This window comes from Pteropus medius, unplaced genomic scaffold (assembly GCF_902729225.1).
Source record: "Pteropus medius unplaced genomic scaffold, Ma_sr-lr_union100, whole genome shotgun sequence".
Lineage (NCBI taxonomy): Eukaryota > Metazoa > Chordata > Mammalia > Chiroptera > Pteropodidae > Pteropus > Pteropus medius.
The window spans coordinates 12,907,939-12,921,418 of NW_024349799.1; the positions used below are offsets into that span (position 1 = coordinate 12,907,939).

Consider the following 13,480-nt stretch of genomic DNA (forward strand, 5'->3'; position numbering starts at 1 on the left):
AACATTTCATTGGCTATTTATTAAGCTGTATTTTTTGAGAGTCTTTAGCTGTAATTAGTAAAGATGGGAGAGAAGTGAAAGCAAAGAGAGAAAAAAATTGGATGCAAGTAAGGCTGTCGAAATGACCCACACTAAAGGTTCCCAGCATCTCAAAAGAATGATAGCAATGACTCTCAGGACTCAAGGATTAATCAGACCTTGAACTAGCACATCAAATAAATGACAACATAGTGACTAACAAATTTTTTTTTGTTTTTTATCATTTTGGAGAAAGAAAGCAGGGAAAACGTCATACATATTAATAATCCATAATGCCAAGCTTCTGAAGAGCAAAAATTTTCTAGCTAGGAGGGATGTCTTCCTCAGTTTCTGTCTCATCAATATGAATAAAAAGCTTCTACTCCTTCACCAACAAGTCTTGTATCAGAAAGAACTGACCCAAGTCTGGGAAAACAACCAATTCAAGTGTGACAGGCTGAAGCTTCCAAACACAGCCACTGTCTTCTGTCATGCATCTTCATCTCAGTGGTGACACGGCCAATGCCCAGGGAACCTGTGGCAGGGATCCCAGGCCGAAGCAGCAGCAGATGTCTATGAACACTGTGTGGTGACAGTAGCTTACAGCCTCTAGACTCATAGCTCAGCATGGTGAGCTTCTGCCTTCAACAACTCACTGGGCTTCATGAAGATGCCTTCCATGGCTTTCCAATAGTTGTTCTGGCTTGGCTGGGCCATGCCATGTACCTCTTTTTGCCCACTGATAGGTCGACCATATTGTTCTCCTGTAACAGACAGCAGAACCTCGGTGGAAGAATGCTTGAAACGCACCTCACCATCCCTCACCCAGTAGGGCCCATTACAGAGCACTGTCCAGTCATCAAGATAGTCGCCTTCACCTTCTTCACCAAAAGCACTCACTTCCTGGAAGACAAAGATGGTAGCAATATTAGCATGGCTGACACATAGGCTTGGAAAGGGGAGGGAGGTGATGGGAAGCAAAATAAAACCACCCAAAAGAAAAATGAGAGGCCGAGTATTGTTTAAAAATAATTAAATAATTTAAACTGGAAAAAAGATAAAAAGATATAAAATCAGTTGCCTTCAGATTATGGTCCAAACACTTGTTTTGCAAGTAACCCTTTATTTGCCTAATATTTTCTATTATAGTCTTAAAATACTTTATAACTCTTATTTGACTTTAAACACTCCAGCCTCATTCCCTTAACTAGATTTTAAGTGACCTGGTGAGAAACACAAGTTGGAAAGGGGATGGGCTCTGGACACAAGCAGACCTTGACTCTCAACTCTATCCCTTCCTATGTAACTCCTTTGAGCCTTCATTTTTTCCTCTATAAAATGATGACATATCACCTTACTGAAAAACTATGAGAATTAAATAAAATAAAACATATTAATTGAGCAAGTTCTAGCAGATTATATCTTCCACTCCTCTTCTTCTCCCATTCCCCTTAAGGCCAAATATTCAGAGTTCCTATCATAATAAAAAGTTACTGATTATTTCAGAAATACATAATGTAATTACACAATAGCTATATAATTTTAAATGATAAAAACAGTCATTTGAAAACAGTATGCAAGACTAAAGGCAAAAGAAATGGCACAAAATTAACAATTCTACTACTATATTTGTATACTAGAATTGAACAAGGAAATAAACAGATGACAGTGGAGCCAGGTATCTCACTGCTAGAGTGGGATTTACAAATAAGCAAAGGGAGGAGGCTAGACAATCTCTGTGGTAATGGACTAGAGTTGGAGATATTACTAAAACTCATGTTTAACTTAATATAGATACATACAGTTACACATATAAACATTTATAGATACGTATATATTTGTTTACATACATATTTCTTTCTTCTGTCAGGTGAGAGGGCCTAAAAGAAACAACACCCCAGGAGCAACAAGCTCATGTAGGGCCCAGATCTTGGTTTCCAATACCACTTTCCAATAAAAGAAAGCAGGGCTCCTTGGAGAAATAGTTGCTTCTAGGACTGGGGCAAGAAATACACAAGATGAACCTGGAATATCTTTTAGTGCCAGAAAGTAAGGAAGTGTTAAAACATACCAACACACAAATACACTGATAGCACTATGTCCAATGGAGAAGGGGAGACAACTGAAAGAGCTCCCAAGAGCAAAAGTTGGAACAATTTGAGTAACTAAATAAAGACAGTGGTACTAAATTATAACTCAAAGTATAAAATAAACATCCATGAGTCCATACTGATATAAATGATTGAATAAATAAATAGAGAAGAGATAAATCTCCCATGCAGAAAAATTCCAAATAAATCATGTAGTACTCCATCTTCAAGGAGGGGGAGCATAATTCTCCATTTTTTCAGTATGGGCTGTGCAAAGTGACTTCTTTCCAAAGCACAGTATGGAAAGGACAAAAATGTAGGGAATAACTTTACCTGAGAAACCTGACAAACACTACTTCAGCCAACTAATCAGTATCAATAGTCATAAATTATGTAGATAGTATGTATCCTTGGTACAATTGATGAAAATGGCCCTTTATCTCTGTGATCTTCCTCCCAAAAATCTTTATAAATCTGGTCTAATCATGAAAAAAAAAAATCAAATTCCAACAGAGGAGCACCCTATAATATATCTGACCAGCAATCCTCAAAAATGTCAAGGTCATCAAAAACAAGAAGAATCTGAGAACTGTCACAGCCAAAAGGAGCTTAAGGAGACATGACAACTAAATATAATGTGGTATTCTGGAGAGAATCCCGGAACAGAAAAAGGACAGTAGGTAAAAACTAAAGAAATTGGGATAATTTAAAGACTTTAGTTGGTAATAATGTATCAATATTGCTTTATGAACTATAGCAAATTTACCATACTAATATAAGATGTTAATAGGGAAAACTATGTGCAAAGTGGGAGGGAAGAAGTCATTAAGGGATCCCACACCCTCCAAAAGTTCAAAAAGTGGCTCATTACCTAATTCATTTTCCTAATGGGGTCAATTGGCATCATTGAAAAACAGAATAATTTTTATTCCAAGTTCGGAAAACATTGGGTTTCTTTATTGTAACTTATGCTATAATAAGTTACAATATCAGGGTAACTTATGCTATGCTAACTTACACCTATTCTGTCTTTCCTCCTTATTTCTTCATTTGATGTAGATGTAAAGCCTCCATTTTGACCAGAAACAATTTTTTTCACTTATGAGTCAGAGCCAATTCTCCAGGTCTGCACAAAAGAGAACATCTACACCTGGAAAAGAAAGAGCTAAGAACCATGATTTCAAACAACTCAACTGAATAAAAGCACAGAGCAGTAGTGATCCACGGGATGCCAACTCACCTGGTTTCCAGAAAGAGGTGAGGTGAAATGGTGACTATGGAGGTTTCGGCCAGTGTTGACATGTGTCAACCGGATGGGCTGGCCACATCTGACAGGGGTTCCCCTCTCACACACTGTGGCTGTCTTCCCCCGTATCCTCCAGTAACTATTGCTGTCATCCACAGAGGTTACACCTGTCACTGACTGCTGCCCACTGCCTGCAATAGAAAAAAAAAAAGTGTGAGTTCAACCAGACCTCCCTCTTTCCTCTGGCCAATATTGTGCCCCATGACATAAAAGAGGCTTGGAGGAGTGAGGATGAAACCCTATACTTGGTATTTTCTTTTCTTCTACAACATTAAAATATATATGAGAAATACTAAATATATTTACATAGTATTAGTTATTGTATGAAGTTATATTTAAGAGTGTATCATATCAGAAAATTCCATGAATTTGCATCGAAAGGGCACTAAATAAATGACCACACGTGTTTTTTTGAAGCACAGGCAGCATGTACTTGTATCTGTTAGCCTGGACAACATCGAGTATATGTCAGATGTCTAATCACATAATTTTAACATGTTCAGTAATATTTATTCAATGTTTACTATGTATTATAATTTAAAAAATCACATTTCGCAATTAAAATGAGACCAGTTTTTGCTGTCATCTTTAATACAAGCAGCCATTACAGCTCCTGAATTTCTGTTAGTGATGTACCAATATATTATAGAAGTATTCTTAAGTCATTTAAATTTGGTTAATACTGCCTAAAGTGGTATAATTCTGCAAGGTAAAAAGTACTGGGTTAAGTCTGTAGCTACAGACTTAAAAAAAATAATTGCTAGCTACCTAATGTGTACTAAGCACTTATGAGGCATCAGACACTAACCCAAGCCTTTTGCCTGAATAATCTCATTTAATACATGCATCTTTTCTCTGAGGTGCATATTAGAAAGCAGTGTTAGAATGGCTGAATAGTATGCTCAAGGTCACTCAATTCCAAAAGACTGTGCTGGGATTTGAATCGGGGTGGCCTGACTCTATTATTCACATTTTTAACCACTCTACCACACGGCCTCTCACAAAGCTTTCTTTTTTTAAATAGATTTTTGAGTTTTACTGAAATCTTACATGAACAAGAAATTGGAACAAATTGTCATGGCTTTGACATTTAAGCCAAATAAATTTTGTAGGGCAGATTTCAAAAAGTGTGAAGTTATAACAATTTTAAAACACAGTTAACCTAGTTCTAGAAATGTAAGACATATAATCGTAGGTTATTTTTAATATAAGAAAACTTAAATTTGTTTGCTTTCTTAAAACTACTAAGACAAAGCACTAGCTTGTATTTTTATTTACAGCATCCTCCACACTCTTATGTAATCTATCTCAAATCCAAAAAATGAAACTGTCCAAAACCAAAGGTTCTGCAAAATCATGATTTAACAGTGTGCTCAGCTTGTTTTGAAGTTAAAATGAAGCCTGAAACAATGAAAGTATTGTAACCCCCAGAATAAGGGAACTCTGCAAGCCCAGTAATGTCCAAGAGCATTTATGAAAAGAAGAAAAAAAACAAAAAGACTTGAAGATATATACAATAGTGATTTCTTCAGCCCAATACAAATGGCAGCAAATTGCTACTTAAAGATGAAACAGTTAAGCCAATTTTTTTTTTGAAGAATGTAGATCTAGAGCCATTTGTATCTTGCCAATATCATTTCAAGCCCTCGCTTGTCTATTTTCACTGTTGCCCGTAAGTATCCTGAAAAAAATTCCTGGTTGTCATTATTGTAACTATAGTTACCAGAACAGTCACCACCTTGCTGAAGTGACTGCTGTGCAATGGGTTGGGAACTCCAGTTCTGTTGGTTGTTGGTCTGACAGCACTTGGAATCAAGAGAAAGGCAGATGGTCTGGTTGTACCCATCTGCCTTTCTCTTGCCTCCTACATTGCCCCCATGATTGCCCTGAGCTCCGCTGGAACGACAGCCTCTCATTGTGCAGGACCCCTCTGCTACTCCTAGAGCCTCTTGGTGGTCCCAAACGTGCCCCTCTCTGTGAATAGCCACCTCTACCTCTTGGAGGTGGTGCTCCCTACCCCCTTGGTGATGGTAGAGCACCTCATCTTCCTTTCGTCCTCCCCTTCCTCTTACTGCATAGCCATCATCATAGCCGTAGTAGAGATCGTCATACCCTTCATGATAGTTGTGATAATCATAATCATAGTAATCGTCATAGCAATCTTCATTGCCATAGTATTCGGGAGCATAGCTATATGCACCTCTCCCTCAACCATGACCCCGACTTCAAATTGGAGGTGGCATGCGAGGAGGAGGGTGATAGTAATAATCTTTATACATAGTGCTTCTGGAGGTCCTGTCTAGCAGGTTGGTGCTCTTTCCTTTTGTCTGGTGGCTTGGCTAAGACTATTTCAATTTCTTCCTCTTCTATTTCTTTGCCATTCCTTTCATCCATGGCCTTAACAGCTGCTCCTCTGTCTTCAAAATGAACAAATGTATAATCTTCCAACTTCTTTATTCTTTCAAGTTTTCCAAATTCAGAAAGCGACTTTTCCAGTATTTCTTCTGTCATTGTAGGCAAGTTTCTCACAGCACAAATAAAGCTTTCACCTTAGCCATAACTTTTAGATACAGCTCTTCCACAGGGTCAGCCCATTCAACTGTAACTACATTTCCCCATATTTTTACTTTTCTACTCATCAGGCAGTACCTGGCTTGTGCTGCTGACTTGTGATCCTCATATTCAAGGAAGCAGAACTTCCTTTTCTTCTTTTTGTCATTGGGCTGATTATAGAGAATAATATCCACCAAACCCTCTGTGACTTTACTGAATTCTTCCAGAATGTTTTCTTTAGTCTTCGGAAATGATCCAACAAAAAGCCTGTTGTTTGCCACAGAAATGCACACTCCAAGATGTTTACCAGGGTGAATTTCATAGCTGTCACACAGTTTAACAGCTTCCTGTGCAGCTTCCTTTCCACAGGTGATAGATGCATTCTCTCTGTTCTGACCAGGCAATGAATACATCATAAAATGTAGATCCCAAATGGGACCAGTCTTTTCAAAAAGGGGCACCAACTCACCCTCATATATATCTCTTAGTATTTTACCCACAAAGACTGTTGTCAACCAGCTCCTCTGTTTTTTTGTCATTTCTCTTGGAAGAATGTAATTTCTGCTGCCCTCCCATAAGATGATTCTGTTCTAATTCCAGGTTGCATGCCAGAATACAAACTGTCTGGTGGGGAGAACCACCACACTTCCACTATCTTGTGGTTACATCCAGAGTATAACCAGTCCTCTAGAGCAAGGCCTTGATCTTTGCTTCATCAGGTCCCTTTGTTCTGAACAGTCACTTTCCTTGAACTGTTGTAGTATAGACAGAGCTCCTTCTTCATTAAATTCTCTGAGAGCATTAATTGCTCTTTCATCAGGATCGACATAAGCTACCAATATGGGGCAAAGCAGGAGCCGACAGCCTGACCTTGAGAATCGGTGAGAGGCGTTTTGAAAATGACTAGAAAATGGTGTGGGTGCCACCCCCTTCCCCTCCTCATGGACAGAAACACGATCCCCCCACCTGACCCCCTCAAAGCTCTCTTTTCTGTCAAGTTCCCCCAAATAGACCACTCTCTCATATAAATGCCAGGGATATTATTTTCCATAGGCCTCATTCACTACACAATTCTTTGAAGGCACTCCATATCTCCCAGACACTATCCTCAGGTCATCTTACCTATTCCTCCTACTTTTGCCTTCAGTCCATTGGCCCCACCTGACCACAGCCTTTTAATGATACTTCCTTTTTACCACTTAACACATTATGTCATGTACCACAGTTATGTGAGTGAATGTAGATAAACTACCAGTTCTATGGCTTCTTTCTCTCAGCTCATAACAGTTTTTTACATCTCAAAAAAAAAAAAACCCAAACCAAACCTTCCTCCTTACTTTTGGTTACTGCCTTACAGTTCTCTTGGCCCTCACTGCCATGCTTCACTAAATCATGGTCTAATACTTTCTGTCTCCTACTTTTTCATTCTCTATTAAACCCTCCATTTCCCCTCTCACCCTTAAACCTTGAGATTACCCAGAGTTCTATCCCTGGCCCTTACCCATTTTTAAATACTTCTTGGGAGTCAAGACAAAAGCATTTATAAATGCTTTAACAAGTTTTTCAAGTGATTCAAACTGACACAAGGTTGAGAACCACAGTTCATCCTGGGCAATCTCATTTACTCTACCACATCTTCAACTACCACCTGTTCAATGATGTTGAACAGATGCTCCTCGACTTACAGTTAATACACCTAACCTACCAAAAACCATAGCTTAACCTAGCTGGTTTCTACTGAATGCGTATTGTTTTTTCAGCATCATAAAGTCTAAAAACTTTAAGTCAGGGACCGTCTGTACTTACCTCTGTTATCTCAGGCTCAGCACAGATCTCTCTTCTGAGCTCCAGACTGAACCTGGTTCTCAAATCTGGCTACCCATCAAGTGCACCTGAAGAACCTTTTAAACCTACAGATTCCTACTGGCGGGACTCTTTCCACCCACATTCTGATTTGGTAGATCCAAAGTAGGAAACTAGATCGAATTAAAAAGTAATAAGCTAGACACATAGTAGGTATTCGCTGAATGGTTGCTAGGGTTATTAAGACATCCCAACAATGATAACTCAGTTCCTTTCTCAGTCTAACTGGTCAGACAGGTTTTGAGAATCCTGAACCACAGACTAGTAGAGAGAACTCCTTCCTCTCAGCTATTAGCATTATCAGTCATCCAAGATAGAAATCCAGTGGTCATCTTAGATGCCTCTTACATCTTAATTTTCTCTCTTTTTGTCTTCTTGTAACTTGCTGACTGACCACCACATCATCTGTATCCAGAACAATATCAGGCACATAGGAGCTCATTAATCTATACTGAATGGACCCATAAATAATTGCTGAATTATAAATGAACCCACATACTAAACATTTTAATTTCATACGATAAAATAATTCTCAAAAGTTTCCTCTCCAATTCCAGAGTGTTTTAGTTTAAATTCTTTACAAGAAGGGTAAGTTTTGAGTAAAAAGAAGCTACAGGAAAAGAGTTGAAGAGCAAGTGTAAGAAGCAAAAGAGCTAAAACAGAGGGTCGTATTAAAAAGAGTGAGCTTTTGGAGTTCAAGCCTTCAGAGATAACAGCACTTTAATTTTCTACATGTCTGTCTCTCACACACTCTAAGCAGTGCCAGCCGGTAGTAGCTGAAAGCAGGCTTTGAATTTGCACAGATTTGGGTGGAATCCCGTCTATTATTCACCAGCTGCAAGGCTTTGGCATGCGACTTATTCCTTCATCTGTAAAATGAGGATAGCAATAGTCTCTACCTAGTAAGAATGTTATAAATCTAAAAAAGTATGTATGTAATGCATGTACCTGGCACGTAGCTGACCAGTTAGAAGCTGGTATTAAGATGCCTTAGAACAACTCAATTCTCCGACTCCCCACCTCCAGATCTCAAGAACCTCCCAGGGGCTTCCCTAACCTTCCCAGACCACGCCCCTCTGATTTTCTCTAGGCCCCGCCCCCTCCGGAGTCTATCCGGTCTACTCAGCCCACCCGATCCCGGTTAGCAGTACCTGACCCATAGCGCACGTCGTGAGAGTGCAGTCGCACGTTATGGCGCGTATTGAGTAGCTTCACCACAGAACCACATGTAACGACAGCCAGATTGGACGCTCCCACAGCACTCCACAAACCCCCGAATAACAGTAGCGATACCACAGCCATCCTGGCTGTGCAGCGAAGCCCCTAATCTTCGAAGAAAACTCTGCCCCTTCCCGGAACCGGAAGCTGCAGGCGGAACCACACAGAGGAGGAAATGAAAAAGCCCTAGTCTGGTCTTTATGGTTTCTTTGGGTAGAGCGACCTTAGGAACCCAGTAGGCCTAGTTGCTGCCGATCTGCTCGCTCTGTTCCGGGCTCTGTTCTGACAGCTACCTTCCTGAACCACTTCTGCCAGTTTTCGCGGCCCCTGGGCGAAGTCCCAACAGCCGAGTGGAAGAAGGTAGCAAGAAATGGCCCTCCCACTCCCAGTGACAGAGAGCCGGAAGTGACGTAGCACGTTGACGCAGCAGCAGCGGCGGCGGTGGCGGCGGAGGGGCCGTGCGGTGGGTCCGTACTATCCTTTCCCAGTCTCGGTTCGACGACTCCATTTTCCTCGGTGGGGGCTTAGCGCACCGGAGAAGCGGCGGGCTTCAGGTAGGTAAAGTTCGGACTGGAAAGTGCGCTCCGCGAATGGGTCAAGTGGGGAATCAGGCTCCTAGGGCCTGTTCCCGTAAGGGAAGAGGCTGTGGAGAGTCGTATGCGGGAAGAAGGGGAGCTCCTGGCCTTACCCGCTCTATGAAGGAGAAGGAGGAGGAAAGTAGGGTAGTTGCTCAGAGTCTCAAGGCTTTTCCGAACCCTGTGCCACCCGGAATCCGTGAATTGGGCGGCCTGTTGTATCAACAGGCATCCTGTGGTCCTGTCCTTCTGTCGCAGCTTCTGAAAACTGGGCCACGCGAATGGATTGGAAATGGAAGGGACCTGGGGCTTCTGAGTCAGGATCAGGTGATTGAGTTGTTTGTTCTGGAGATGTGCTACCTATGGACCTTTCAGCAGCTCGGCCATGAGGCTAGAGGGCTATGCCAAATTCCATTATTTTTTTCCCATTGTTGTATAATAAAATTAGAACTTTTTGTAGATGGCCGCATCCACAAACGCCTACCACAAACATCAGAATGGGCTATTAAGTCAAAACTTTATTTCCTTTCAGTTTCTGTCTTTCTCTCTAGGCACTCCGTTGAACCAGTTCATTTCTCTTGTTTGTTGCAAGAACTGATCCTAATTTTTCTTTAAGAGGAGGCCTAAGCTCTCCAAAATGTGGCCATGGAAATTCACTGTCATATTAAATAGTAAGGGAATATTAACACCGCTGGTAACAATGAATTTGGAAGGCATAAACACTTTGAAATCAGTTAACTTCCTCCGGGTGAGGAAGGATTAGTTCCACTGTTTATCTGAAAGTTACCGGTTTTTAAATCTTCGGTTTTTAAATCTTCGTTGTATTAATTACAAAAGTATGGTTGCTTCCCCATCAGCTCTGATTTAGAGATCTTTTTCCATAACTGTGTCCTTTTAGCCAATACAAGTCCATTCTTATTCAGTTGGTTTATCTGGCTTCTAGATTACATTAGCATAGTATTGTTATTCCCTAAGAGGTTTAAACCTCATCAAGAGATTAATCACATCAGGAAGTGCTGCTGTCTAGAGAGAGAGGCTCAGCCACATTTTACAGTTCTCCCTCAGTAGACTTTCACAAGTAAGGAAGCCTACCTACCCTGTATGGTGGAAACGTATGGTCTTTGGAGGCAAATAAATTTGCCCTTGCTTCTTGGTCTCAGTAATGGCACCACAGTCAGAATTCAGTGTATAATCCTTGGATTTTTCCTCTCGATTGTTCCCCAATAAAATCAGTCACCAAATCCTACCTCTGTATAAAAATCTCTTCTTGTCAACATACAAATTATATTCGGGTATCCTTCTCATCCGCCTCCCAACTGCCATCTTACTTTTTAACTTCCCTTCATAGGCCAATTTCTACATGTGTCAACTTTCTCGGCTTTTATTCATTCTTCAGCCTACACCAGTCTGGTTTCTCTTCTGACTACTCCATAGAAAGTGCTCTTATCAAGGTCACCAGTCACTTCTGTATTTCCAAATCCCATGGATCCTTTGTTTTCATCTTCCTCAGTGTCTGGAATATTCAACACAGTCTACTTCTTTCTTGAAACCTTCTTTTCTTGGCTTCGTTTGACACTTCACTATGGATTTTCTCCATTTCTCTGGCTGCTCCTCAGTCTCTTTGCTAGCTGCTTTTGCTCTCTGCTTAGTCTATAAGTGTTAGATTTTCTTTATAGTTTAATCCTGGGTTCTCTGCATACTTCCTTTAGGTGGTTCAATCTGGTGACTTTAATTACCATCTGAAAGCTGGCAACTCCCAAATTTAAATCTCTAGCCTAGCCCTCTCCTGTGTTCAAGAATCGTGCACAGAATGCCTGTGTAATAGCTGCATTTATTTAGATGCCTCTTAGATATCCAAAACCTAACAAAAAAATTTTTGGTTTTCCTGTTTTTCCAAACCTGGTCTTCCTTATCTCACTGAGTAGTACTCATCCACATGATTACAAAAGCCAGACCTCGGAGAATCGTCTTGGATCCTTCTCCCTCAGTGTCCCCATCCCCAAGTCTTTTAGTACTGTCACTTCTACTTCCAAAATATATTTCAAATCTGTCTTCTATTCTTTTCCACCTTCATTGCTACCACCCTGTTCCAAGCCACCATCATCTTTTGCCTGGGCTACCACAGTGGTATCCTTAGTTTTCCCTGCTCCCACCCAAATGCCCATCTGGTCTGTTTTCTACATAGCAGGATCAGGTCAGGTCAGGTCATGTCATTTCCCTGTTTAAAACTTTCCAGTGGCTTTCCTCAGACTTCATAGCCCCACTTAAGCAAGCCCCTCCCTCTCACATTCACCATTCTCTAGTCACACTGGCTTTAGGACATCTACTATATGCCAAGTTCTTCCTCACCTTTTCTACAAGGAACCTCTTCACCTGGCTTTGCATACCACATCCTACCCATTCTTGATAGCTCAACCTAAACTCACCCTCTCAGAGGTGAGGGTGTTTGCTTCCTAGCACTTGTAACAAGGTCTGTATTACTTGTTTGTGGAATACAGGTATCCTAGAGGTATACAGGTATCTTGTACATGCCTGGCATGTAGTAGGCACTTAATAAATAAGTATTTGTTGAATTAGTAAGTAAATTAAGTCAGTTCTCTGTTTAAAATCCTGCAGGGGCTTTCCAACACCTTTCAAATAGAGTCCAAAATCTTAACTTATCATACCAAGATCTTTGTGACTTCACTTTCAACTCATGAACTCTTCTTTCTCTCCCCAGTCAAACTAGCCTTCACCGTTCCTGTCACAAGGCATCCTGGACCTGGTGCTGGGAGCACTCTTCTCCAACACCACCACTCCTCTAACCACCTCCAAAAGAGCCAGCTCCTCCACTTAGCTAATTCCTCCTCACTCTTAAAGTCTTTATTTAAAGTCACTTCCTCAAAGCCAGGATAGAGTCCTCTATTACAGGCTCTCATGGTACCTTTGTCATCAATTCTTCAAAGTCCAGTGTACTTCTAGATCAGGGGTCATGAAACTAAGGCTCCTAGGCCAACTTAGGTGATTCCCGTTCATTACATGTTATCAGTGTCTGCTTATGTGCTACAGTGGCAGTTCTGACCCTCTGTAGTTTGCCAACCGCTGTGCTAGAGCAGGAACGACTCTATATGTTCCCTAGCATGTGTGGTATAAGGCTCAGTAACTGTTCCTCCTTTTGTTGCAGGGATTCTGAATCTGGTTACATATTTCAGTTGTTTCTGCTCTTTTGCCCTTTCCTTATTCCCCAAAGAAAGAAGTAGGGGTAACTAATATTTTTAAGTTACTTACGTTAGCTGTTATTAACAATAATGCTTTTTATACCCTGATAGTGAAAAGATTCTAAAATTGTTGTTTCTCACAAATATGGTGTGTATGCATGTTAAAATGATTATAGGTAAAATTAACCTCTTCTGTATTTTAACATCTTGACCTGCTATGATTAGGATTTTTCATAACAAAGAATTCTGAATCCCAGAATTAAAAGAACTTGTCCTAAGTGGACTCTGCATACTTTTATTTATTAAACTTTTACATTTTGGGATTCCAAGTTGTGTAGTCACTCATGAACATCTTTGGAAATGTCCTAGGCCCTTGCTCATTAAATACAGAATGTCTTGTAGTTTAAACTTCACGCCAGTCTTCTGGGGCTATTCCCCAGACCAAGACCACTAGGCCCTTTCAAACTCAGCCTTTGCTCATGTTTCCTTTTATCAAACTACCTTAACTCCTCTTGACTCAGGCATCACCTTTTCTGAGATATTCTCTGACCTCCCTTTTCATATTGCTCTCATAATCCTGGTATATAACTATCATATAACATTTATTATACTTTATTTACAAGTTTATAAGTTTTTTGACATAGATTGTGAACTTCAGGG

At 40.6% G+C, this 13,480-nt stretch overlaps 2 protein-coding genes and 1 pseudogene across 3 annotated transcripts in view; 1 reads left to right on the forward strand and 2 right to left on the reverse strand.

The window, feature by feature from the left end:
• On the reverse strand, positions 1 to 9,264 carry SDF2 (stromal cell derived factor 2). The gene is made up of 3 exons (XM_039886154.1): positions 8,982 to 9,264; positions 3,349 to 3,545; positions 1 to 921 (listed from the first exon to the last, which is right to left on the reverse strand). The coding sequence occupies exons 1-3, from the start codon at positions 9,130 to 9,132 to the stop codon at positions 634 to 636; spliced, it is 636 nt and encodes a 211-aa protein (XP_039742088.1). The 5' UTR covers positions 9,133 to 9,264; the 3' UTR covers positions 1 to 633.
• LOC120620970 (heterogeneous nuclear ribonucleoprotein R-like) lies at positions 3,552 to 7,767 on the reverse strand (annotated as a pseudogene).
• Positions 9,265 to 13,480, forward strand: part of SUPT6H (SPT6 homolog, histone chaperone and transcription elongation factor) — a 29,407-nt gene continuing 25,191 nt past the window's right edge. For both annotated transcript variants that reach the window (XM_039886105.1, XM_039886104.1), the window contains exon 1: positions 9,265 to 9,602. The gene's annotated coding sequence lies outside the window, so the exon portion shown is untranslated. The remainder of the gene's footprint in view (positions 9,603 to 13,480) is intronic.